Source organism: Plectropomus leopardus, chromosome 9 (assembly GCF_026936395.1).
Source record: "Plectropomus leopardus strain MGB_pleo_1.0 chromosome 9, ASM2693639v1, whole genome shotgun sequence".
Lineage (NCBI taxonomy): Eukaryota > Metazoa > Chordata > Actinopteri > Perciformes > Serranidae > Plectropomus > Plectropomus leopardus.
Genome location: NC_142184.1, coordinates 26,654,587 through 26,679,285, shown reverse-complemented (window position 1 = coordinate 26,679,285; position 24,699 = coordinate 26,654,587). Strand labels below are relative to the sequence as shown.

Here is a 24,699-nt window from a genome sequence, read left to right as displayed (position 1 = left end):
CAGCAGAGAAGTTGCTGTATTGATGACTCATTTTCTTTTCCTTCACCTCAGAGCCAACAGAAGTGAAGGACAGTCTTGATGACAGCCTCCATATCCCTTTATGCATTGTGACAGTGCTTTAACCATCAGGGACAAGTTCAAAGGTCATGGATGGCCCTGGCCCACCGGGGCACCCTGGGACATTAGAGGACTGGACACAAAGTTGGAACAGAGGAGTTGGAAAGAAAAAGGACAGAGCGTCCATGAGGATAAAGGAGGACACTCGTGGGCGGTTTGTACTGTATAAATTAGGTTTTTCAAGTCCCATCGCCTACAGTGATCTGTGACGTTTCTGTGGACAATGAGTCAACCACCTCTACTACCTAAAAACTGTTAAAGACAAACATACTCCTCAGAGGTCAAACGCAAAAGTCAACTCAATCCAGACAACATCAGAAAAAAAGACTGTAAATAACATTTTTATACATTTTGTATCTTTTTCATTGGAGATGAAGAAGAAATCTCTTGTGATGTTTTTTTTTGTTTTCGTTTTTTTAATGATTGTGTCCGTGTGAGGTTGTGAGTGAGGTTGGTGCGAGTGCAGTCTTGTCCGTTGCTGAGGGAGACGATTCCCCTACAAAGAAAAAAAAATCCCCAAATTTCCCCATGAAAACATTTTTCCTCAAAAACTTTTCCTCACGTTCATCAACTCTGTGTATAGCGACAGGGGGTCCGGCAATAGTATCTGATGAGATTATCGAAACCGCAGCGCGCGGTCGAAGGGAAAATATCAAAGAAGCGAGAAGTGATTGTAAATAGAGGGAGGGATTATTCTAAGAGAAGAGATTTGATGGAAGATGATTGTGAAGAGAGAGATGGCCAACGTTAAGCTAAAACCACATGTAGGTTCAGAGTTGGTGGTTCAACTATCAAAGCTCAGTCGCTAAAGTATCATCTTTTTGAGGAGATTGTGCTGTTTTGTGATCCACTGTATATGAATGTGACCTCGTCATCAGTCTGTGTATCTTTGTGCCTGGTGCTGTCTGAACCAGACCATATCAGTCGATTGATATTTCGGAGATCTGGCGCGTGAAGGTGGATAACTGTGTGCTCCTCCGTGTGAGGCTGTATCATGTAACAACCATATAAAGCCCCTCAAGGTATTTTGCTCTTTGATGCATCACAACTCAGCCTGCCTCAAGATACGCCACGGGAGCAGCCGAATCTCTCTGGCAGCATCCAGGAGACGCATTTATTAAAGCTTCTCATGCAGAAGTTCTGTGCAAATCCAAGCCAAAGGGACAAAATCAGTACCGTGCACCGTTGTTCTCCAGTTTTATGTGACGAAAATGACTCTGGGTGTTATTCAGTTTTCTTTTGTGTTTTTTTTTTGTTAGTTTTTTTTTTTATGCTTGTGCAATGGAAACAAGCCTAAATTGATTTTTTTATCAACCCTTTGAGACCTGAGCAATTTGGTTTGTTAAGAACATGGGAAGAGGGCAATGAGCAGTGAACGAAGAAATGAGCCGAAAATAGCAAGAAATACGTAAAATATATAATAAAATTACCTGAAAATTAGTAAAAACAAAACAAAATTTAAAAAAAAGGCAAACAAGACTAGGAAAAGGTGCTTAAAAAATTGTAATAATTATTAATTTAATAATGTGATTATGATCATTACAAATATTTCTGCAGCTTTTCTTTTTAATCCCCTTGACATTTTCCCCTATCATTTTTAAGAATATTTTTCCAAATCTAATTTCTAGCAGTATGTGGAACATTTTCCTACCAAGTTGCCATTTTCCCATGTTTTTTAAGTAAATCACACCATTTTACTCAGGGTTCAAAGGTTTAAACACTTGTGAAAGGTGTCTGAAAGCAGCACATGAAAAGTGAAAAGTCACTCCAGGTTTCAAAGGCTTAATGAGGCCCTAGATCTGCGCAACAACACGGCCCACTTTGGTTGGTATTTTATTTGGCTGCATACTGAATAAGCAAGTAGATTTTGGTTTGGCATGTAGGAGAGCGGATCAGAGGGAAGGCGTTATGAGTCATGTCTCTGTCTGTGTGCTCAGAGATTCGTTTATAGACCTGCAGTACATATCCAGACTGGTATCTCCCACAATATATTGGCTCATGTCTGCAGCACATGAATCCCAAATGAGAATTTTTCCTTGGTTGAACACAGTTGCTGGGAAATTACATCAGAACATCCTTTATATGTGAGAAATGTCCTGAAAAACAGGCTCAAACATCCAACCAGATCGGTCATTGATAAAAGAGACTCACACCAGAACACATTTGCTCTCGTTGTTTAGACCGCTGTATAAGGATGAGACCTCCTGCAAGATGCGGCGGAGCTCCTGCAGCACCGTAGCAGTCTGCTGAGGAGAGGAGATGTCAGTCGTGTCAGCGCTAAAAGCCTCTAAGTGGTTTTTGAGATGCAGGTCTTTCCATCAGCTGCTGCTCCTCTCTCACAGCTGTTGGAGCGAGCGCCGAGTTCAGGCCTGAAGGTAACAACACACACAGCAGCAGCCTTCAGAGGGATTAAGGATTCTGGCTAACATACTGTAGCTGTGTTTTTTTGTAATGAAAAAAAAATGCAGTTGCTCATAAAAACTGAAGGCAAAACGTGTTGTCTGTGTGTCCTCAAGCAGAGAGCACTGTGACAGTCAAACAATACTTGTAATAACAGCAGCACAGCGAGAGGATTTAAAAGAGAAAAAAAAGGCTAAGATAGAGCATAATGAGCAAGAGAGCAAATCATGAAGTACAAAACAGGACAAGGTTGGAACAAATTGGGTCAGAAACCGTGACTGTGCAAAATGTAACTGCGGGGAGGAGGGCGTGGACGTTAGTCATCACCGAGAAGAAGAAGAAGAAAGAAATGCAGATAGTGGAAATAAACACACACATCTCAAAAAAAGGATATTTCTTACCACTGCTCTGTTATCCTCGTGTCTGTGGGATGTGACACGTGAACCTATTTGTCAAGTATTATTGCCAAAAATGCTCCTACAGGGGAACACTACTCACTAGTCTGTTGAAGGGGTAGTACGCCTAAAATATGTGACTTTCCTCTTCACTTGTTTCATTCAGCTGCTCTGTTTTCTTTTACATTTTTCATCACAGATCCGTTTATCTTCACCTGACAGTACCTTTAACTTGTACAGACATGAGATTTATTTTATTTAATGATAATTTATTTATTGACACTGTATTTATGTTTCCGTTTTGTACAAGGTAAAGATGTGATTTCTTTTTTGTCCACATGTCTCTGTTTCTTATAATCTGAGTCTCTCACTGTAACAAATAGAGGACAAGAAGAGAGAGGAATGTCAAGATAAAAATGTCTGTTTACAGTGTGATGCAGGACACTTTAAAGAATTTCATTTGGTTTCCATTTCCGATCATGGAGGTTAAAATGTGGAAAAATGGAAAAAACAAACTTGAATTTGAATCCTATCCTGCATTTATCCTCCCCAGACAGTGTCTACATATCTAAACATATCTAAAGTCAAAGTTGAATACTGGGTGTAAATAGTGCTGCAGATATTTCCCAAATCAAACCTTTTTCCTCCCTCTTCACTGTTATAGATCGAAGACAGAAGCTTCGCGTGCACAAAATCAAATCATTAAGCGAAATGTACGGAAGTGAAATATCTTCTAGCTTCAAGTTAATCTGGTTTAGACCAATCTGAGCTGCATAAGTGAGGGGAGACAGAAAGACAGACGGAGTTGAGACTAAAACGTTGTGATGTGTTCTGAAAAAAGAAACAAAGTGGGGAAGTGACGGAAGAAAAGAAACAGAGTGAGAAATAGTCGTGGAGAGGAGAAAGAGGAGGAGGGATGGGAGATTGTCTTTGTTAGCTTGTGTGTTCATTATGGGATGCCTTCTATCCCGCCGTCGGCAAGGGGATGGCGGCATGGAAACAGCTGTTCCCCTGTTACCGCGGAAACAAGAGAAATGTTGGACATTAAAAAAAAGACTTATTCCTACATGACTGTTCGTTTATTCTGTGTGTGTGTGTGTGTGTGTGTGTGTGTGTGCGTGTGTGTGCACTGTTTCATATACGTGAGAACAGACATTTTCAGGTGAGAAAAGCCGAGCAGAGGAAACATCCTGACAGAGGGACACGTTTTCCTGGAAGGCTCTCTCCCTGACTTGTTTTGACTCTCAAAGTATTCTGTCACTTTCAGAGGCGTCGGAGATGTTCAGCTGCCACCTCGATTTCCAGCAAAAACAGAAGCATCCGGCTGAGACAGAACATCACCAGTTCTTGAAAAAACATGAGTAGGAATGGGACAATAGGAACATTTCATGTGACAATTATCCTGGCAACGTTAGGGGGTGTTAGGGGGTGATGGGAGTCCAGGACAGTGGGATGGACGGTCTTGTTCTAATAGTTCTAAATGCTGCTGGAACATCATCAGCTCTATGTTTATACTCCTAATATACAAAAGAAATGTTCGCTTTAAGACATACAGATGGTTGAAGGGATATTTTGCTTATTCACTTCTTTGCAAAAAAGATTATATCAGTGTGTCAAGGCAGTTAGCTCAGTGTAATGACTGGAAACTGGGGGCAACTATGCAAAGTTTAAAAAATATGCCTACCAGCACCTCTAATGCTCAGAGGGAGCTGCAGTGCATAACTATACCCACATGCCAGTTAATGCTCTTGTGGCTGAATGGGAGCAAATCCCTGCTGCCTGATCCTAAAATCAGCAGAGTCCTTCACAGCACGGTCCACATACTCCTCTCATGGTCATGTGGTGAGCGTTTCTCAAATCATTTATTCAGGTTTTTCTCTGAATTATCACCTGCCCGGAGTTGACTCAAACTTTGTACCAAATGCAAATTTATTTACAAAGCAAAGACAGAAGCACTCATGTTAGTAACATGCGAAAGAAGCAAAGCAAGTGTGATAACAGATTGTCCGTTTCAGAGTCATTTCAGTTCTACATCTGCAGTGATTAGATGTAATCTCAATACATTCTTTAAAATGCCGTACCCCCTAGAAAAGGCCATGACCTTCACAGACACTATCAAACTTAAACATCAACAAACGTCTCAAAACGTTGAATACTGAAGACACATTGTGATGACTGACATATAAAATATGATTGCTGTGATTTTGATCTCAACCCTTTCACACAGTTTAAAGCTCCTATGCAAGGTTTGCAGAAGTATTCGTGTTTCATTTCCATGTACTTTTCTGTTAATACCACTTCGGGTACTCTTAATGAAATTTTGTACTCAGCTGTAGTTTAGTTTACTCTGAATATCTCTGAGGAGGCGTATTTGGACAGAGAAGGTGGTCGTCGCGTTGCAGAGGGATTGTTTGATGGCTCGACCACATGTAATAATGTCACAAGCTTTAAAAAACAGCTTCTTTGTACTTTTGAGGAGTCCGCAACCCAACTAATTTCACTGATGCTTTTAAACTTTGCAACTGAACTTTGCAGCATATCGTTACTGTATGTCCCACTAGAACCAACCAGTAGGATTGCTAAATTGTACAGGTTATGAAACCTCAAAAGAAGTCTCACTCAAAAACAGGAAGAGTCATTTTGGCTCACTGTGAGAACAGCTGATTTAAAGCAACTCTGAATCCTTCTCCTGCATTAAAATACAAAACAATTTATAAAAATAGTAACAGTTTCATGGCATATAGATCAAAGAATACAATGAAACGAGCGCGAATAAAAACACAACAGTAAAAAAAAAGTTCATCCTGTCGGATCAGATGTTTTTTCCTCTTCATCGCAGCTGCTGGAGGAAGACGGCGGCACGTCCTCGCCCATCCTCTTTAGCTTGGCTTTGTAGTATGCCTTCTTCATCCTGAACGCCTTCTCCTTCTGCCGGGTCGCTCTCCTCTTCTCCTTCACCAGCTCCTGCTCCCACGCCAGCACCTTCATCCTGTTCTCCCACTCCAGGATTTTCATCTGCTGCTGTTGCTCCAGTGCTTCTGTTTTCTGCTGGTTCTCCAGTCTCGACAGCTCCACAGAGTCGTGCGCTTCCTCCACCTCGCCGTCTGTCGAGTGGAGGCGCTGGCTGATGAGTCGGGAGGTGCCTGAGAGGTCAGAGTTAAGAAAAAGGTCACACAGGACTGAGAATTTTGAGGAACATATTAACTGAAGCTCCTCAGACATGGAAACATAAACCACGACTGCATGAAGATCAAGGTAATCATTCAGTGCTGTTCATATGACAGTTTCCTAATGAAGAGTAACGTTTAAATCAGGTTAATACTGAAATATCATACGCCAACATGTTTATTTAAAGGTCACCAATATTTTCAGACATAAAGTTCACTGAACAAGTGTCTCTAGGCAACAAATCCTGCAGCAGCTTGTGGATACCTGGTGCTGAGAAGTAGGCGGCAGGAAATGCCACATCCTGTAGCTCTGCATTGTGGGAGGTGGAGTTTGAAGTGGGGCTGTGATGCAGATCGGACCAGTCGCTGGCCGACACTCTGTCCAAGGCGTCACGCTGGAGGCAGATGGCCACTTGCTCCTTGCTGTCCTCGGCCTCAGATGCAGAGAACAAAGTGAGTTTTAAGTGATTGCTTCACGCTGGTGAAACATTTGGCATTTAAATGTTGTTCTTTAATTGAATTCTGCCTCTAAAGTAAATGTAAAATAATCTCTTTAGCATATTTACCTGATTCACACTGCCGTTTATCTGTCCAGCAGCATTTATCAGCATCAAATTACCTGCTAATGAGAAGAGAGGACAGACAGTCAGGGAGGGACTGCAGGTGAATGTGTTTCAGGAAAATGGGCAGAGAGCGCCTCCCTCTGGTGCACGCAGGTACATCGCCTTCACTCAAACACGAAAAAGACAAACACACGTGTCCAAAGCACCTCACACCATCATGTATGCATGCATCGTTCTGCATGGAGTGGAAAATGAACTCCTGACTTACCGATGTTAACTCAACGGCACTTAAACTGTTCAGAGTGAAAGTATTGAGACGTGATGGCCAATAAACAGAAATCAGTCTATTTTGGGATGTAAATCTTTACAGCAATGTCAGACTCAAATTTACTGTCAATAATATCGTTTTAAGCTGAGTTCTGTAATGACAATTTCCAACACTTTACCATCTAAACATGAAATTCAGGTAATATTCAGCAGTCTCCAGGCTGGATGCCTCATACGTTTGACCAATTAACAAACTGATCATCCTTTAGTGCAGCAGGATGTTAAAATAAGAAAGTTTCAACTCTCCTGGCAAACACTTATTTACCTCACTGAAGTGTCCATGAGCAGAGTTACTAAATCCCTGAATCTCTTTATTATTGTTTTCTAGCTGATTTTGATCTCACACTAGAGGGCAAAATAAAGAAAAAACTCAACATCTTCTGTGCATGGTCAAGAAATTACACAAAGAACACCTAAACTACTGTTTGTAAAGGCTGGAAAACTCTGGATTTACTTCACAAATGAACATGAAACACCCCAAAGCACTTTTCAGAGTAGGAACAAGAAGAAGGGCAACAAGGTTGTTAGTTCCAGAAAATAAAAAGGGTTTTTTGGTTCAGAAACCAAACAAACAGCTGGCAGTCTTTAGACTCTCTTAACACTAGAGCATCTTATAAACGGTGTGTTTATTAAGATTTCATAGTAAGATGCGATGGTCGAGCTGTGAGAAAATGTGGTTTAGTAGTAAGAATGAACTCGCTCTTTAAATTTGAAAACACTGAGCTTGATACTGAGCTGTTTCTCAGCAGCATGTTATTAAATGCAGTGAAACATAGATTATCTTTGTCATCAGCTGTAAAAATGCAAAGAATGAGTTATTTAATAGGTTTACCCAGAATTGGGAATTTCACCTATGTCAATGGTTTTTAAAGGTCCGGTGTGTAGCATTTAGTAGCATCTAGTGGTGAAGTTGCATAATTAAAATTTCTCCCATGTGTCAAGCATGTCACCTGAGTAGCGAATGTGAGAATGCAAAATAAAAAAAGAAAATGCAAATAGCCTCATATAAAGCCAGCCAGTATGTTTATATGATGTTAAAAAAAAAGTTGAATTATTGTGTCAGTCGTACTAAACTGGGCTTTTAAAAATACATGTAAACATGTTAGCCCGACCGAACATGTATCCCATCAAATTTCTCAAAGGCTCAAAGATTTTTTAAATATATAATTATGATAATTAGTAATACCCCTTTTTTTCTGGAGCCTTTTTAAAAACTATTTTCTATATCTACAAAATCTTGTAATTTGTGGAGCATGTTTTGCTTAATTGCTTATTGCCTTTTTCCCATCTTTTCGAGGAAGAAGTCAAATCAAACTGCTTTGGGTTGGAAGTGTTAAATACTTATGAAAGGTATTTGGATGCAGCACAAGAAAAAGTGATGTCAATCCAGGTTTCAAAGGGCCCTAATTACATTTACCTAATTATATATACTGAATGTGATTACATATACATATACTTTAATTACATCACAGCTACACTTATTATTATTGTTGTTGCTGTTGTTGTTGTTGCTGCTGTTGTTGTTGTTGTTGTTGTTGTTGTTGTTTTATCACAGTAAGTACAGTGCTCGGCTTCATCAGAGCTGCTGATGAGTCTGTTGCTCTGTTGTTGAGGAGCCGGCGCTCAGTGACAGTTCAGCAGGCTGCAGATGTTCAAGGACAGCTGCTTTTCATCTTCTCTGCAGAGAAGTGTTGACTGCTGTGTTTTTAAGGCTCTTGTTGTACAGAATAGAAATGTATGAATTTATGAGGCCGTTCATGAAAATCATGCGAGATTATGACAGGTTACAACAAAAAAAAAAAAAAAAATAGACGACAAGAGATAGAAACTGTGGCTGATGACCTGATCCAGATGTTTCAGCACTCACACGTCTAGACTGTCGTTACAGCCAAATAAACACATACCAACAGAAAACTGCAGCATCTCAACCCAAAACCAGCTCAACGGTGACGGCTGATTGGTTAGTATCACTCACATTCAAACGCATCTCTTTGCATGCTTGCTGAACAGTTGACTCGTGGTATAATTGAGGCTAAGCTACCTTCCACTAGCTTGCGGACCGCCGCTTTGTGGCCAGCTCCCCCTGCGTGGCTGGTGAGAGCAGCCTCGCCCATGGTCTGAAGTTTGATTGATTTACAACAGGCCTTACATCGGGCGAAGTGGATGTCCTGCAGATCCTTTACCAGCCAGTCCTTGTAAATGCCCTTTGAGAGCCAGGAGTCCTGGAATTTACATTTTCCAGGCATAGTTAGCGGCGAAGTTAGCTGGACCGCTAACAGCCAGGCGCTGCCTCCACTGCCTCCTGATGCGTTCATGCACACTCGGAATAACGAATTAGTTTAGTCTGTATCACTGCGCATATTAATAGAAATTACTATGTTTAGGCCTATTGTTGACATAAATATGGCGTTGACATTGGTGCATTGAGCTACCTCATATGATATTCCCATGATTATCTACAATAACTGAAAGTATAAGAAAGAAAGACAGAAACTGCACAATTGTATCTGCTGCCGTAGTGAATAGAAAATATATTTATCAAATTAATTTGTTTATTATTATCCAAATTAATGTTGACAAAAGTTTAAAAAAATAACTTAGAGACACAGAATAAAGTAGTAATACATAATTTTTTAAACAGGCCTAACACGGGTGGTGCTAAACGTCTTATTTTTCATGAGGGCAGCAGAAGTCAATGGCAGTCGGTCACATGTGTCGTTTCCTCCAATAGGAACGTGACTAATCTGTTTCTACCCAATCAGCGTCCAGAAAGCCAGCAGTGTAATCTGATTGGTTAAAACGCGGCACGGAAACGAGAGCAGAAACACATGTACTGGATTCAAGCGGACCGTGGACACAAATAAAGATGTTTTAATGCTGAATTGAAACACATTTATGTTGCTTTAGAGGCTGTATGTAAGTAAATCACGCAGCGTTATTTGTATTTACCTGGAAAATAAACTTTTAGTAACACAAAATTAGTCGAGAAGTGCTCGAGTTAGTTAGCTTGTTTTGCTAACTAAAAGGCTAATGTTGACAATGTGGACTTTATAAACATCTTCATATATAAAATGCTGACAATGACGCTGCCTGGTTTCCGTCTTTTTTGACTCTTCAATGTGTAACAAAAGTATGTTGTCACTTTAAATCTTCCAGGCATCGTTGATAATGTGTCCTCAATGCAAGTTTATCAATCATTAAGCGATGGAGACAGCAGCTCTGGCGGCTCCAGTCACGGCTGCGGAGTTCCTCCAGGATGCATGTCTGCTGACAGGTAAGAAGCGGGGTTGGGTTTTAGTGTTGAGTTTATATTTATTCTGATGCACAAATAAGAATCTGCAAAGACAAACCAAAAATCGCAGAATTTCCTGACTATATGCTTTATTATTTTTATGCATGTCTGTAGAGGTTTTAGTACAAATGCATGGGTAAAAAGTTTAAATGCAGTCATTTGTGTCATGTGTTTTATAATGAAGAGTCTGTCACTTATTTTCGTGCTCACTTTGAAATAAGACTGAACACAGTGAAGAATCACACAATATATCAAAATCTTTTGTTACCTTTTAATGACAGGTGAGGGTCCAGTCTTGATGGTGTACAGTATCAAACCTCGCCCTAAAGCCTGTGCCTCCCTGAGTGTGCTCCAAAACCACAGAATCCACGGGATAAGACCCAGAAGTCTGACGGCTGCCGCAGCAGAGAGCTCTGCCACGGGAACATTTGGGAAGGAGAAAGGTGGTTAGCACAGAAAGATGTTGGTTTTCCCTTCTACGTGTTGATTTTTTCTGTTGTGTTCAGGGAGGTTGTTTCATTTCTTCACTTCTGTCGGGATGTATGAAAACATGACTAGCCGATGTGAGTGAAAACAGATGGACAAATAACTCTTACTTTGGTTGGTATTTACAAAAATTTCAGGGGATATTATCTTTGGCTGTGATGGCTAGTTAAACTTTCCAGTGCTGGTTAAGAGAGTTTGCACTTACTTACAGTTTTTTTTTTTTCAAAGATGTTGTCTTTCAGTTTATTCACTCTCATAAATTCACAAAATCTCCTCTTGTCCGTCAACAGAACTGAGCTCCACCTGGCAGCCCTACTTCTGTGATCTCGCAGTGTTTGGAGGCAAGGCTGTGAGGCTGGTGAGGCTCCATGCGGATCTCCAGGATGAGGAGTGTCTGCGCTTGGAGATTCTGGGCCCCCTCATGGAGCTGCAGGACTGGGCCCTGGATGCCCGCTGGCTCTCTGGAGATAAACACTCACTGCTCTGTGTGGCTGTAGCCCACAACAGTGCTCTCCTCCTGGACGTCACTACAGGAAACGCCCTGGTTCAGCGCTCCTGTCTGGAGGGGTGTCTGCTGTACTCTGCCCTCCTTCTTGTGCATGAATCCTGGACAGATACCGTCGTAGTAGGAGGGACTGTTTTCAATCAGTTGGTTCTCTGGAAGCCTGAAGGAGACAAAAGAGACGATTCTACACACAAAGCTCCAGTCGAGAGACGTCTGCTTGGCCACAGTGGGGTCATCTTCAGCATCTCTTACCTCCAGGAGAAAGGATGGCTGGCTTCAGCTTCTGATGACCGCAGTGTGAGAGTCTGGGGTGTTGGCGCTTTAGGGGGCCCCAGAGGCGGATGTGGGGACCTGAACCCGGCTTGTTTAAGGGTCCTATATGGACATCAGGCGAGGGTATTCTCGGTGTGTCTCTCCCCGGGGAAAGTGTTCAGTGCTGGGGAAGACGGAGCCTGTTTGGTGTGGGACTGGGCTGGAGGTGGCAAGGTGGTTCGGACGTTGAAGGGACACAGAGCAGGCGGGGTTCGTGCGCTCGCAGTCAGTGAGGGAACAGGAGATGAAGAGAGATGGGTGGCTACAGGAGGGGCAGACGGAGGGGTGAGGTTGTGGAGGGTGGAGGAGAGCGAGGAGAGAAATGAGGAAACTGTGACAGAGAAGCTCACTGACCTGAAATTTCCTGGTCAAGGCTTACCTAAAGTGGTTTGTCTAGCAGGAGAAGCGTGTGGAAATTCAAGCTGGAGTCAGAGTAAGTTTGTGGTTTGCACTGACCACGGAACAGTGTACCAGTACAGCGATGGGCAGTGGGAGATGGTTTGGCAGGGGACTCCTGAGTTTCAGTCTTACTGTGTGATGGAAACAACAACTGTCAGCGTGAAAGACTCAACAGCAAAAGTGAATTTGTGTGCTGTGGGAAACCTCAGCGGATCCATACAGGTCTTCCCCATCTCTCATCCTCAGAGTGGGATTCTTCTCACAGGTGGATCAGGGAAGATTCATAGTCTCATTTGGCAAGAGGCAGAGGAAGGCTCGTGTTTGCTAGCATCGGACGCTGAAGGACTTGTCTATCGCTGGTATTTGGAGGTAGAATTAGATGAAGACTCTTCCTTTGCTCTCAGTGTGAATCCCCTGCCTCCTTTCCTCCTTCCCCCCTGTGCCAAACGCTGGCTGACAGCTGCAGTGCGCCTCAACTCCATGTCACAGGAGTCGCTGTGGGTGTGCGGGGACAGGAGAGGCTCCCTGCTGTTGTTTCAGGAAAGAGGAAATCAAAAAATGGGAGATGACAAAAGGGCGGATGAAAGCTCGCTGACAGATGAATGGACTGAGGAAATGGGAAGCAGTGGAGACAGAGAAGATAAAATGAGGGAGGAGAGAAAAATAAAAGAAGCTGGAAACCAAATCCTGCAGCCACTGAGCTGCCTGTTTGGTGTGCATGGAAAACAAGGTGTAACTTCAGTGTTTGAATACCAGGGACTGCTCTACAGCACTGGCAGGGACGGCTGTGTGAGGGTCTTCAGAGTGCATCCAACACCACCAGGAAAACTCGAAGAAAAGAGTGCAGAGAACAAAGGCGGGCTTCAGCTGGAGGTTCTCAGAGTCCAGCGGGCCTGTAAGGGGATGGAGTGGCTGGAGAGGGTTTTGATTCTTGAGCATGACATTTCTGCTGAGGAGGAGGAGGAGGAGGAAGAGCTCAGAGAGGAATGTGAGAACCACTATAAGACAAAGGATTTTGTAGAAAAGCTGAAAGGAAAGCAGGAGGGCAGCTTTAGAGGACAAAAGACAGAGAACAAGGGACGAGAAGCCAGGTTTGCCATCGTTGGCTTTCATGCTGTCCACTTTGTGGTTTGGGACCCAGTGAGGCAGGAGAGGCTGTTAGCGGTGCCTTGTGGTGGGGGGCATCGCTCATGGAGTCTCTGGCCGTCCCACAAAGGGGTTTGGCCCGGATATGGAGCTCTGGTCTTCATTAAACAGGGGGCTGTCCTGGCTTCGCAGCCCCCTGGAGAAGCACAGAGCTGGGCTGGTAATGCGGGACAGAGTGGAGGATGGAGCCTGAGAGAGGGCGTCCATGGGAGGGGGATTGGATGTGTATGTAGGCTGGGGATGATAAGGGGAGTTAAGAATGAGATTCAAACAAACAGTACTGGAGATTTGACTGAAACTGGGGGAAGCGATAGGTTCAAAGATGATGTAAAGGAGAAGGAGGAGCACTGGGAGATTGTGGTGACGGGAGGAGAGGACACCAGCTTAACAGTCCTGGCAATAAATCCCAACTCTGGCAGCATCAAAGTTCTGTCAGTCATTACCGACCACATCTCAAGTGTTCGGACGGTGACAGCGGTGACACGGCCAGAGGGAGCGAGCGAAAACCAGACACAGTCTCTCTCTGCCTTGCTGCTGTCAGCTGGAGGGCGAGCTCAGATGCAGTGTTACCGACTGTTGGTCAGCTGGGACATGCAGAGACTGCTTCCCTCCTGCCAGGTGATCCAGGTGGCCGGTCACCGATTGGACGAACAGTGGGAGAGGAGGCGGAACCGACACAAGACGGTGAAGGTGGACCCAGAAACGAGGCAAGTTGATGATTGATCTGCATGTACTGTGTAAAGGGAACTTCATCCCTTAAAAGATGAACTTTTCTTTATGACTACCCGTTTCTTTCTACCTTGAGTGCCTATTCTCTCCTTCCTTTATTTCATGCCCGTCTTCATCAAGAAAAGTAGACATTCTCCAAGTGTTTTCGAACTTTTTACTGGAAAAATGTGCTGAGCGCTGAAGAAAATCAGCAACTAATTTCAGTTAAAGCTAAATTGACTCCTGCTCCTTTGAATCTCCGTCTTATCCAGTCTTACCAGTTGTGTGTGTGTTTTCAGATACATGTCTGTAGTGGCGGTGGATGAGAAGACAGACTGTGTTCTTCTGGCTCTGGCCTGCAGCGACGGAGCTCTCAGGTTGGTGTCCATCGCAGGCAAAATGAAAAGTTCTCTCTCATTAGCTGAGGAGAAGATTTTCAATATAAAATCAGAATGTCTTCCAACAGTTTCAATGCTCTCAAATTAGTACTTTCTCTAGTAAAGAGGTAGTGATTGTGATTTTAACTGAATGTGAGAGAAAATGTGTTGAAATATTTTGTTACTTGGCAAAATGTAGCTTTAATGTGGCCGAAGATATTAACTCTCTGTATGCTCCATTGTCTCCTTTGAGATGCTGTTTGCTCTTGTTCTGTCACTTAAATTGATTCAGCTCTCTCCTTTTCTTTCTGTCTTCTCAACTCCACTACTGTCCTTTCCAGATTGTTCTCAGTCTGTGAAACTAAACATCAGATTGACCTGTTGTGGGAGACGTTTTACCACCAGCGCTGTGTGCTCAGTGTTGCAGCCTGCAGCCTGGAGGATGAAAAGGGCAACAGGTGAGTTAATTAAAGTTAAGTTTTTTATTTCCTGAACCTGCTTTACGGACCATCCATAAATTGTAATGTCTGTCAATATTCTTCATATGAATTTTTTTTTAGGGGACTTTTTAGAGAATCACTTTGCGTACACTTCCGTGACTCAAGACTACTAAATTGTATAAACAGGCAGAATCACGTCTTCTCTTCTGTATTTTCTATATTGAGTGAATTATATTTCTGGCAGATTAGATGCTTCACAGCAGGCAGATCCACTTTGCACAAGTCAAGAAAGTTATATTCTCAGCAAATGCTCTGTAAATGCAGATTTTATCAAATTACTTTATTTTACATCAGTGTTAACAGTTCAGTTGGAATCTCCAATATCAGACTGAAGAATATTGTCCATATAACACCAGCTTGTGGTTGTCTTGCTTTGCTCTGGGTAAATTTAGGTCCAATTTTCAAAATAACTTTTTTTTTTGTTTTTTAAAGGAAAATCTAAAGAAAGCAGATTTCACGTACATGTTTGTATTTACGTCTCTCTCTCTCTCAGGTATAAGTTGCTGTTCAGTGCTGCAACAGATGGCAGAATTGCAGTGTGGGATCTGACTGATAACTCTTCCTTATCGTCCGACACTTCGAGCAGCGCTTCACCTCCACCAATCCTCTGCCTTGACATTCACGCCCACCAGAGCGGCGTCAACTCATTGGCTGTTTGGGAAGAGAAACTGGAACAACAAGAGGGCGGTTGCCTGGTAACTGTTGCTAGCGGAGGGGATGATGGGCAGCTGACAGTGTCCATGATAAGGGTGCAGTACCCAGAGGACGGAACGATTGGGGGCAGCAGAGGCTTTTCTCAGATTTCTGAGCCCCACATTTCTCCACAAACCCAGTTCCAACCATCAAACCAGCTTCATCTCCATCTTCATTCCCAGTCCCACATCCCACTCGCTCATGCTGCCCCTCTGACCGCCCTTAAGCTCCTGAGCCCCGGCCTGGTGGTCTCCACTTCTGCAGATCAGAGGGTTTGCCTGTGGAGGGTAGGCAGTACAGGTATCAGCCACACGGGGGCGCTGTGCTCCCATGTTGCAGATGCTGCAGGACTCGCTGTGTGGGGCGGGCAGATGATGGAGGAGGAGGAGGGAGTTGAAAAAAGGAAAATGAGGCTTGAGTCTGAACAGGAGATAGTAATTTCAGGAGGGAAAGAGAGTCAAACAGGATTAAAAACAGTATGTAAGACAGCAGCACAGTTCAAAAAGGAAAAGCAAACAGCTGATGAAGCCGAGGGTGGAGGACCTGATGAGGCCATGAGCGAGACAGGCGACCCAGTTTATCAAACCAGTGATGAGAGGGGAGGAGAGACAGCTGGTGAAAGTAGAAATCAAACAGAGACTGACAGCGTGGGTGAGACAGAGAGCGAAGTAAACACAGAGACGGGTGTCAATGCTTCCACTGAGAGCAAGAGAGAAAAGACGGGATGGGTGCTGGTCTGCGGTCAGGGCTTCCAGCTACTACGAGTCCAAAATACTGAGATGGATGCAGAGATGCGGGCTGCAGGAAGAAAGAAAGAGGATGTGAATCACAGAGTTAAAGTGACTTTGCAAGGAAAAGTGGAGTAGTGGTCCAAACAATCACTTTCTCAGTGGACACATTTACTTATGAACAATCTGTAAAATTCCTTGATTACAGCTGCAGGAATTGATATCAAATCAGTTATACTTTGGTAATATTTAAATTACATTTTTAATAAAGTTTATTTATTCTCCATCCTTCTGATTATTCTTAGGGTAAATTGCAATTATTTTAGGCATTTATTGCTTATTTGGCTCAATCAAAATATAATAAAAAGCAAAATAAAACATAAATTCTCTTGCTGAAACTGGAGGTAGTTTCAGCAGTAAAATCACCAAAATATCTTATATGTGAAGAAATATGAGACAGTTTCCTCTCATGACTTCTGAAACTAAAGCCTGCAATCATTTTCTGCTGGACTGAAAAACAGCCAAAAAACGAAAATCTGGGGCGTCCAGTAGCTCATCTGAAAGAGCAGACAGACCATGTACAATGGCTCTGTCCTTGCAGCAGGTTTGATTCCCACCTGCGGCTCTTTGCATCCCTTACACGTTAAAACCTGTCCTATTAAATAATGGCAAAAACCTACAAAATAATCTTTAAAAAAAACGTGGGTGACATCTTTGCTTGTAACAAAGCACCAAAAGCATTTGGTGCTCATTGAGGAAAAATTAAAATCTTCATGGTTATTTCAAAAGAACATTAAAACCGTCTCTGATGTGTTTGGACCATCTGTGGCCTTCTTCAGGGAGTAACGCAGCACTGCAAAAAAGATGGCAGAAATGACTGGAGTTATTTTTAATACAGCATATTACATCTCAACTAGCCAGCAAATAAAGCTGCGTACTTGAAGACAGCCTCGGGACTCAATTATCGGTAAGAGCAAGGCCAAACCAAAGACTGCCTTTACCAAATGTCTCCAAAATATTGGTGAGATTTATGGCTTTTTCTAGTTTATGGTTAAAATATTACCCCTGCCTCATCACCACTTCTGAGGTGTCCTTGAGCAAGACACTTAAATCCAGACAGATTTAGTGAATTGCACATCCCATAACACATCTGACAGACTTAAAACCAAAAACAAAAAACTGTTCGTTACCACACACAGTAGAAAAGTATGTTTGAGAAGGATTTGTTTTGTTCATTTAAAATTTGAAAAAGTACAAGCACTTGAACAGAGTACACACGACTGTTTAATATGATACAGTGTAACCATTATCACGATAAATGTATAAGAACAAATATGGGGAATTTTTTAAAAAGTAGGAGTAACACTGCAGTTTCTAAATCATTTGGCTTAGGTAAGAAACAAAACATAAATTTAACAAGAAACAAGATATTTCTCCACCAATATTTCTTGCTATTTTATTAGACTGTATTTGCTTCAGTGATGAAAAGAATATTTTGAAATCATTCAAAAATCAAATGAACAAGGACTTGCTGTTTTTTTCATTTGCTACATTCAATATATTTACCTCTAACAATGACACAACATTTATCATGTCAGAAATAGATAAGTTTAGATTATCCATATCAAAAAGAATATAATAATAAATGCCAAAACAGTTGTGTGTGAGCGACTATGCATGCAGTGCTTTGTGTGACAAAGAAATAGTATTTATTTTGGGATCATAAAGACTCAATTTTTATACGCGAGTAAGTCAAAAGTGTGAACATGGAGTGTGTGGTTGGTCCAAGGTGAGGGTCTGTATATAACAGTGCCCACTCATGCTGTGATTATGTTGTGTGTATGTGTGTTTTCTGAAATGCTCATTTAGCACAATTGAGGATGAATGTGTGATATAAAATGCTAATTCAGCTTAAGTGGGAGGTTGATATGGGACTGTGTGCAGAATTATTTGCATATTTGGTGTGTGTGCCTGCCTGGTATGCAAATGTCGCTGTGTGTCAGATGAAGCGTGAGACAGCGAGCAGCATGTTCACCTGCTCCATGTTAAATGTCATTCACTGTAGATCAAAGTGTGTGTGCGCAAGTGTGTGTTGATTCACAATAACCTGCCTGAAATTCAAATGTAGATATCAGATGACGTTTGTACCTGCTTTCCTCTGTGTGTGTGTGTGTGTGTGTGTGTGTGTGTGTGTGTGTGTGTGTGTGTGTGTGTGTGTGTGTGTGTGTGTGTGTGTGTGTGTGTGAAGGGCTAGGTGGGGGACAGAGCCCACAAAGGGGCCGACTGCAGGTACCCATGAATATTTTAATATTTAAGCCTCGTCTCACATTGCCTTTTGTCCATCTCTCATCTCACCAGCTGCCACTCACAACGGAGAGAAAGAAGGAGGAAGAGAGAGAGAAGGAAAGTTAATGTCTCCCTGAAAATGAACAGTGAGGGTGAGAAGGAGAGAGTGGAGGAGAAAAGATGGAAAAAGAGGAGATGTAAGCTCCCATGTTCATTTTCCCTGTCACCTTTCATCCTCGTTCAGAAAGAAAAGGGGAAGGAAGGAGAGAAAGCAAGTGCCAAAGTGCCTGTGTAAGCAACGCTATCACTTACAAGGGGAAGAAAGGGTGAGAGAAAAGAGAGGAGGGAGAGTGAAAGCACCAGTGCTGACAAGGTAAAGGTCGGTGAGGAGGGAAAATGGGTGCGAGGACGGATAGAAGTGGAGAGGGCACCTGCTGCATCACTGCTGATGTTTCTTACAGACGAGAAAGAGGGATGAGCAGAGACGTGGCAGGAAAATGTAGGAGAGGACTGACTGATGAATGAGGGAGTGTAAGATGAGAGAGAAAGAACAGGATGTGTGTCGGATAAATTTTACGTTTTAAGGGAGGAAACAAAAAAGGATTTGATCTGAATTAGTCATCTTCAGTCTTCAGACAACATGTGGGGAGAGAGGAAGTGACTTATGGAAGCCAGCTTGAGAGATCATTAACGTCTGTGGTGATGAAGGGCTGGTAGGAAGATTGTCCCTGCATGCTTATGACAATCCTTGTGTGTATGTCTGTCTCTGTCTGTGTGCGTGTCTGTGAGACTCGACCCAGGAGACCGAGGAGTAAGTGCTCTGCTGTCAAAGTACAGGAGTGACATCGAAGAGGTACATACGCACACTCTTACACACAGCTTTCCATCACTGCCTCTGCTATGTGCCATTCCTCTTATTTATTTCCTGTCTTTTAACTTAACCCTCATCTGCAACTCTGAAATGTTAACTTTTCAGAAACACGTTGTCGAGATGTTCTATATCATAGATCTAGGGGACATTTGTGCCTTCAACAAAAACATGGGAATAGTGGAGGAGATAGATCTCTTGTTTTTACAAAGGTAAATACATAAACACCATAAACTGATGCAGAAAAAGGCACAAATAGGTGCAAAGAAACTACCACAATGCAGGAAATGAAGTGTGTGATGCTCAGAATGTTTGGCCCTAACCTACGATTTCATGTGTGTTCCCCCAATAATGAAATGAAACCTACGCCACGCATCAAAGATGAATTGTTACCTTGGCTGGGTTATGTTTTCATTCCTTTATCTTTGTTATCAAGGTATTTCTTATTAGAGTTCAACAAGTTTTGGTGTGTGGTTAGGTCATGGGTCAGGAAAGAAGAGATTCCTAGAGGATTTTTGAAAAATCATTTCTTTTTTATTAGAGTGGAGAATAAAGTAATGAGACTAACTTCAGCGATGCTAGCAGCCCTGTGAGGCTGTACAAGAATTTCATACATAATTGTGAGTGCTGACAACTTCATTTGCTATTTTGTGATTTTTAGGCAGTTCTTTTGTTTGAGCTGGACCTATAGGCACAAGTATCTACATGGTAATGTCACCACGCTATCAAGTCATCAGTGACAATGTGAGCTGGTGACACACTTTACTGTGTGTGTGATGAAAGGGGCGCACTGTGAACTGTAAACATATCTCTATAAGTGTGACCCAGAGCCCTGTAAGAGATTTATTCTCGTGCACTAGTGTGACCATGCCAATCTTAAAATATCCATTGTATTTCTGTTCAGGCTCGCAGACTGGTGATGTCACAGGAACGGCTCCCTCTTATTGGTTCATCTGGAAGTAAAACAACAGGTGACCCACTCACTTCTCCACTTACAGAGGCTATTGTGCTGCAGGAGGATGAAGTATGCACAAACGGATTTTGGAGACACATTATTTTACAATAAAAAATACCTGATGATTTTGTAAACAAGATAGGGTCATACTGAAAAACAAAGTGCAAAATGTGGGGTTTTTTTGATAAAACTTTTGAGTCACTCCAGCACAAAATTGTCAAATATTACACAAACTGCATTAATGTTACATAAACCAGATTCCCTAAACAAGTGAGAATAGAAAGTATTGATTATCCCTATTGCACAGCAGGCCATTAACTAATGGTTTTCATATTATTATGAGATCTGATATCCAGATTATTTCCTTGTTCTTAGTAATTATTTATTGCTTAATGCCCGTGCAATGCTTGGAATTGAACAAATAAGTACAAACTCTGTGATCCTTCAGACAATGAAGTTAAATGCACATCAATTAAAAGAAACAACTGCTGCAAAATGATTTTGTATGGGAATCCATGAATCTACACCACTGCCTAGAGGGGAAACAGCCTTAAATGTTTAATATAATAGCAGTTTATTCTTCTCTTGTTGTTGGCCTGAAATATCTACACATTGCATCACTTCATAAAAGGTGATTTTCTATCCAACAGTCTTTCAAAACAAATAACTCTGCTACAGCAGGCTGTCAGCTGAATTTCAGAAAGAGCTCCAGGCCACTATATTACTCTTCAGGTTTAAGGATCTGTTTATTGGACATTAATAAATGTTATTATTTCATCATATTTCCCAAAGCTGATACTGCTGTTTTTGTAAAATATATGAAAATGTAAACATGCCACATCAGCTTTAACTATAAGTGGAACTGCATTAGAGAAGCACTCCTAATTGCAAAATATTAGCACAAACTTCAACACCCCTCAGATAGTTAAAGATGTATTTCACCGATAGAAAGAGTGCCCTCACATAAAACGAGGCTGCCTCTGCAGTAGAAAGAAGAAAATACTTTTGAAATTAGTGCAAGCGCTGTTTAGTTTAGTTTTAGTTAGACTGTTTTATCCCCGTTTTTTCTGCCTCCCATTTTCCCTGTGCAGGAAGCAGTGTGGCACCCACAAACTCTCACTAATTCAGCTAAACGGAGAACTTTAATATGCTTTTGGAAACATTTGAGGAGATAAATAAGCAGTGCAGTAACATGATCCTGATTTATGTTTGGTCAGCACTGCCTTGTTTTGCCATTTTATCTGATTTTGGTTGGAGTTTGAGAAAAAGAGTTAAAGGGAGCGGTAACTTTCTTGATCAACTGTATACCCTTTTTCCACGCGGTAGGCAGCAACTCTGCCAAATGATGTAAATTACATTATTTGGCAGAGTTTCACTGTTGGGCAGGGGGCGGGGATCGATGGAGGAGTGTTTACCAGCAGTTACCCTCACTGTTTAGCTCTGTTTATCGAGGTAGCATTGTTGGCTGTGAGTCACTGACTCACCCACCTTCATGTTGATGTCCTTGTGCAGACAATTTAATAAATGCTCGCATAGAGCCTTTTTAACAGGTAATGTACTAGCTACACAACCTTGTACATTTTTATTTTTTCCGTTTATCTCCCCTTTCCTATAACAGCCAAGCCGCCTGTCTCCTCCTCGGTTCTCCAGCGCCCCCATCAGGCTAATAACCGAAAGCGCAGCCAGCAGCAAATCTCCTCCTCCTCCTCTCACCCTCATCCAGGGCCGTCTTCCATCCTCCTCTCAGACACCACCATGACGCCTTGGGGAGGCCTGGTTCTCTCCGAATCCTCCTTTACCTCAATACCCCCTCCTCCCCCTCCACGGCCCCCTCCACTTCCACCGCCTCCTCCTCCCGCTCCTCAGCCGACACCATCCACTCCTTATCGTGGGAGACCGAATGAAGACGAGGAAGTTTCAAGTTCAAGTCTCAGCTCAGAGGCTCCATCTCCACCTGGTGCAGTCCCCCAGGATGCTGCGGGTATGTCCAACCATGTAACCAAAGCTAAAATATAAAATGCTGCCAAACAAACAAAACATGGATTGGGGCCAAATATTCTTATTAATGTTTTTTTTCATTGACATAGGCTACTGTCAGTTCTGAAGGTAGAGGTGACCCCAGATAGGCTATTCAACACTCACAGATTGCCAACTATTTTTTTTAACTTACGAATGATTCTTTGTCAAAATCAGCAGCGGGAATTGTGGAGAAACAGTTATTTGCAATTGCATTTCTCCTTGTCCGAGAGAAAGTCAAAAGTTCTGCTTAAAAAGTAACTAATAAATCTACCCTCTACCTTCTTAATAAATTTACCTTTACCACCACAGAAAGCAAGCAGGAACCGATTGAAGCATCTTGCCTGTCTCGACTTGGGACTTGATTGGACTTGAGACTTACGTGTGACTTGCAAAACAAAGAATTGGCCCCACCTCTGTTCGGCTGTGATTTGTTAGCAAAGCTAGACCTTTTTCACAGCAGACGTTTGGACTCTGGGAAAAAACAGGTGGAACCAATAACATTAACGATGGCTTCACTTCATTTGGTGTCCCCATAAGTATTTCCAGTGAGTCTGCATGTACAGTACCAGGACCCTGTCCAGTAAGATTATGATTCAGACCTGTCCTTTTCAGACATTATAACATGAAAGAGTTTTATTATGTGACGTCTCCAAAACCCATATACTAAAAAAAGATTATGTGTAAGTTTTCAGAAGAGTGAGAAAAGTGTTTATTAAGCACAATCTACAGGAGCACTTAGTCACGAGACAAGGTCCAATCAGGCAAGTGGAAAAACTTGTTGCCCGTGGGCTTTTAAGTTCCATTAGGTGTGATTTCCTTCCAAAAATGTGGAAAGAAGGCAATGAGCAGTGAAAAAAGAAATGACCCAAAAATTAGTAAGAAATAAAAAATAAAATAAAATAAATAAAAAAACATGAAAATTACCTGGAAAAAAAGTGCTTGAAAATGATAATAATTTTGCAACAATTCAATATTTAGTTATGATAATTATAAATATAGTTTTACCCGAACTTTTTTCATTTCTCCCCGGATCTTTTTCCTTAGCTTTTTCAAAAAATTTTTCTAAATCTAATCATCGTCTGTTGAAAATGTATTGCAAAGTTTCTCATTGCCTTTTTCTTATGTTTATGAGAAATCACACGAATTTGCTCAGGGTTTCAAAGGTTAAAATACTTGTGAAAATGGGTCTGAATGCAGCGCAAGGAAAGTGATCTCACTCCAGGTTTTAAGTTCAGAATTTCATTTTGGCAGCTCCACTAACTCTTCATGAATTTCGGTTCTGACCTTTTTGATAGTTTTTTGTTCAGTTTTCTTTCACTTCAACATTTCCATGTCCATCCCTCTCTTTCTCTGCAGCCAGAGGGGGTAGAGGGATGCGGGCAAGGCGGAGGTTGTTGCCCCAGCGTCGGGTGCCTCGTCCTCCCCGTCTCCCGCCTCTGCGTCCCGTCACCAACCTCAGCTTCTCTCGAAGCTTCACCTTCTCTTTCTTCGAGCTGCCTCTGCACCAGTCTCCTCGCTGTCGAGCTGAACGCATCAGAAACCTCACGCTGCTTTTGAGACAGATACATTACTGAAGTGACAAGAGTGATATTGAGTGATAGATTCTTTTTTTGCTGTAATCTTAGATCAGTGTGCATAATCTTCTGAAATAGGGGAGACTGGGGTTGTTTGTAACATTTTTTAAAATTTCAGTGTGTATCTCAGGGCTATTTTAAGCTGGTGGGTTCAAAGTATGATACAAACTAGGGACACATGTCTGCTATTAAATGGTATAAATGTCATCTCTTAAACTACAAAGCTGGCAATGCAATTTCAAAAATACAGTAAAAGAAAGTACTTGCTGACCTGAAATTTTTTTTTTTCATGAACTTCACTGTGTCTGCCATAGGGTGCTAATTCCTCACATGAAGAGTTACGATTAAACTGAGCATGTGCAAAGTGAATTTAGGTAATTCGTAATTTGTGCCTGGTTGAAGATATTGAAGGTGTTAGAACTATCCCCAGTCTCCCCTACTGAATTTTGGGTTTGAACCTATTTCCTTATAATAGATAAATGTCCCCTCTGTATAACCTGAAGTTGCTGACTTGATTAAACCTGTGGACAGTTGTTTGGCTTCTCTATTTTGAAAGTTTCTGCTGAGGTCATACTTTGTTTTTAATGACCTGAGGATCTGCAGCCCTGACTTTTCCTATTGTATAATCTTAAAGTAAGATTTTTAATAAGAAAAAAATCTACTCCAGGTTCTTATTGTGTTGAGATTATAAGAACATTAAAACCAACTATTATTATTTTCCTTCTCTTTTCATTCTCTTTGGCTTGTTTCACCTAAATATTCCTCTCATACTTAATCTCCCTCATGTCAGTCTTTCAATTAATGTGACATTTTCTCAGTTTGAATGGCTTTCAGAAGTCACCCAATGTGCAAAGTAGAGTATATTAAAGTCGATTAAAACTG

General features: G+C 41.9%; 4 protein-coding genes across 7 annotated transcripts in view; 3 read left to right on the top strand and 1 right to left on the bottom strand.

The window, feature by feature from the left end:
- Window positions 1-3,978, top strand: part of celsr3 (cadherin, EGF LAG seven-pass G-type receptor 3) — a 129,636-nt gene extending 125,658 nt beyond the window's left edge. Inside the window, exon 37 of the mRNA XM_042492564.2 lies at window positions 52-3,978. Coding sequence (XP_042348498.2) covers window positions 52-79 — 28 coding nt within the window. The 3' untranslated portion in view covers window positions 80-3,978. The remainder of the gene's footprint in view (window positions 1-51) is intronic.
- An 844-nt stretch (window positions 3,979-4,822) lies between these two features.
- Window positions 4,823-9,284, bottom strand: LOC121947490 (fibrinogen silencer binding protein). Of its 3 annotated transcripts, none has more exons than XM_042492568.2 (4): window positions 8,945-9,284; window positions 6,646-6,701; window positions 6,345-6,513; window positions 4,823-6,055 (listed from the first exon to the last, which is right to left on the bottom strand). In XM_042492568.2, the coding sequence occupies exons 1-4, from the start codon at window positions 9,282-9,284 to the stop codon at window positions 5,712-5,714; spliced, it is 909 nt and encodes a 302-aa protein (XP_042348502.2). In that variant the 3' UTR covers window positions 4,823-5,711. The 3 variants fall into 3 exon arrangements, with proteins under 3 accessions (XP_042348502.2, XP_042348503.2, XP_042348504.1); XM_042492569.2 differs by having other exon boundaries at window positions 9,011-9,284; XM_042492570.2 differs by having other exon boundaries at window positions 9,119-9,280.
- wdr6 (WD repeat domain 6) lies at window positions 8,539-16,401 on the top strand. Of its 2 annotated transcripts, none has more exons than XM_088082408.1 (7): window positions 8,539-8,929; window positions 10,126-10,243; window positions 10,543-10,704; window positions 11,038-13,816; window positions 14,117-14,194; window positions 14,536-14,652; window positions 15,188-16,401. In XM_088082408.1, the coding sequence occupies exons 2-7, from the start codon at window positions 10,174-10,176 to the stop codon at window positions 16,251-16,253; spliced, it is 4,272 nt and encodes a 1,423-aa protein (XP_087938534.1). In that variant the 5' UTR covers window positions 8,539-8,929; window positions 10,126-10,173; the 3' UTR covers window positions 16,254-16,401. The 2 variants fall into 2 exon arrangements, with proteins under 2 accessions (XP_087938534.1, XP_042348500.2); XM_042492566.2 differs by lacking the exon at window positions 8,539-8,929 and adding an exon at window positions 9,749-9,885.
- A 140-nt stretch (window positions 16,402-16,541) lies between these two features.
- LOC121947573 (uncharacterized) lies at window positions 16,542-24,691 on the top strand. Its single transcript, XM_042492682.2, has 4 exons — window positions 16,542-19,254; window positions 20,174-20,240; window positions 21,843-22,205; window positions 23,600-24,691. Exons 2-4 carry the CDS (start codon window positions 20,189-20,191, stop codon window positions 23,815-23,817), a joined length of 633 nt encoding a protein of 210 aa, XP_042348616.2. The 5' UTR covers window positions 16,542-19,254; window positions 20,174-20,188; the 3' UTR covers window positions 23,818-24,691.
- Window positions 24,692-24,699: the final 8 nt, after the last annotated feature.

What these genes read in the sequence shown, in the direction of transcription:
- LOC121947490 (XM_042492568.2), bottom strand. Translation starts at nt 9,284, where the DNA reads ATGAACGCATCAGGAGGCAGTGGAGGCAGCGCCTGGCTGTTAGCGGTC. An exon ending in GCAAAGAGATGCGTTTGAAT is followed by an intron (nt 6,702 to 8,944) that starts GTGAGTGATACT and finishes TCTTCTCATTAG; the next exon opens with CAGGTAATTTGATGCTGATA. An exon ending in CGCCTACTTCTCAGCACCAG is followed by an intron (nt 6,056 to 6,344) that starts GTATCCACAAGC and finishes CTGACCTCTCAG; the next exon opens with GCACCTCCCGACTCATCAGC.
- wdr6 (XM_088082408.1), top strand. Translation starts at nt 10,174, where the DNA reads ATGGAGACAGCAGCTCTGGCGGCTCCAGTCACGGCTGCGGAGTTCCTC. An exon ending in AACATTTGGGAAGGAGAAAG is followed by an intron (nt 10,705 to 11,037) that starts GTGGTTAGCACA and finishes GTCCGTCAACAG; the next exon opens with AACTGAGCTCCACCTGGCAG. An exon ending in AAGGTGGACCCAGAAACGAG is followed by an intron (nt 13,817 to 14,116) that starts GCAAGTTGATGA and finishes GTGTGTTTTCAG; the next exon opens with ATACATGTCTGTAGTGGCGG.
- LOC121947573 (XM_042492682.2), top strand. Translation starts at nt 20,189, where the DNA reads ATGTCACAGGAACGGCTCCCTCTTATTGGTTCATCTGGAAGTAAAACA. An exon ending in ATCTGGAAGTAAAACAACAG is followed by an intron (nt 20,241 to 21,842) that starts GTGACCCACTCA and finishes TTCCTATAACAG; the next exon opens with CCAAGCCGCCTGTCTCCTCC. An exon ending in AGTCCCCCAGGATGCTGCGG is followed by an intron (nt 22,206 to 23,599) that starts GTATGTCCAACC and finishes CTTTCTCTGCAG; the next exon opens with CCAGAGGGGGTAGAGGGATG.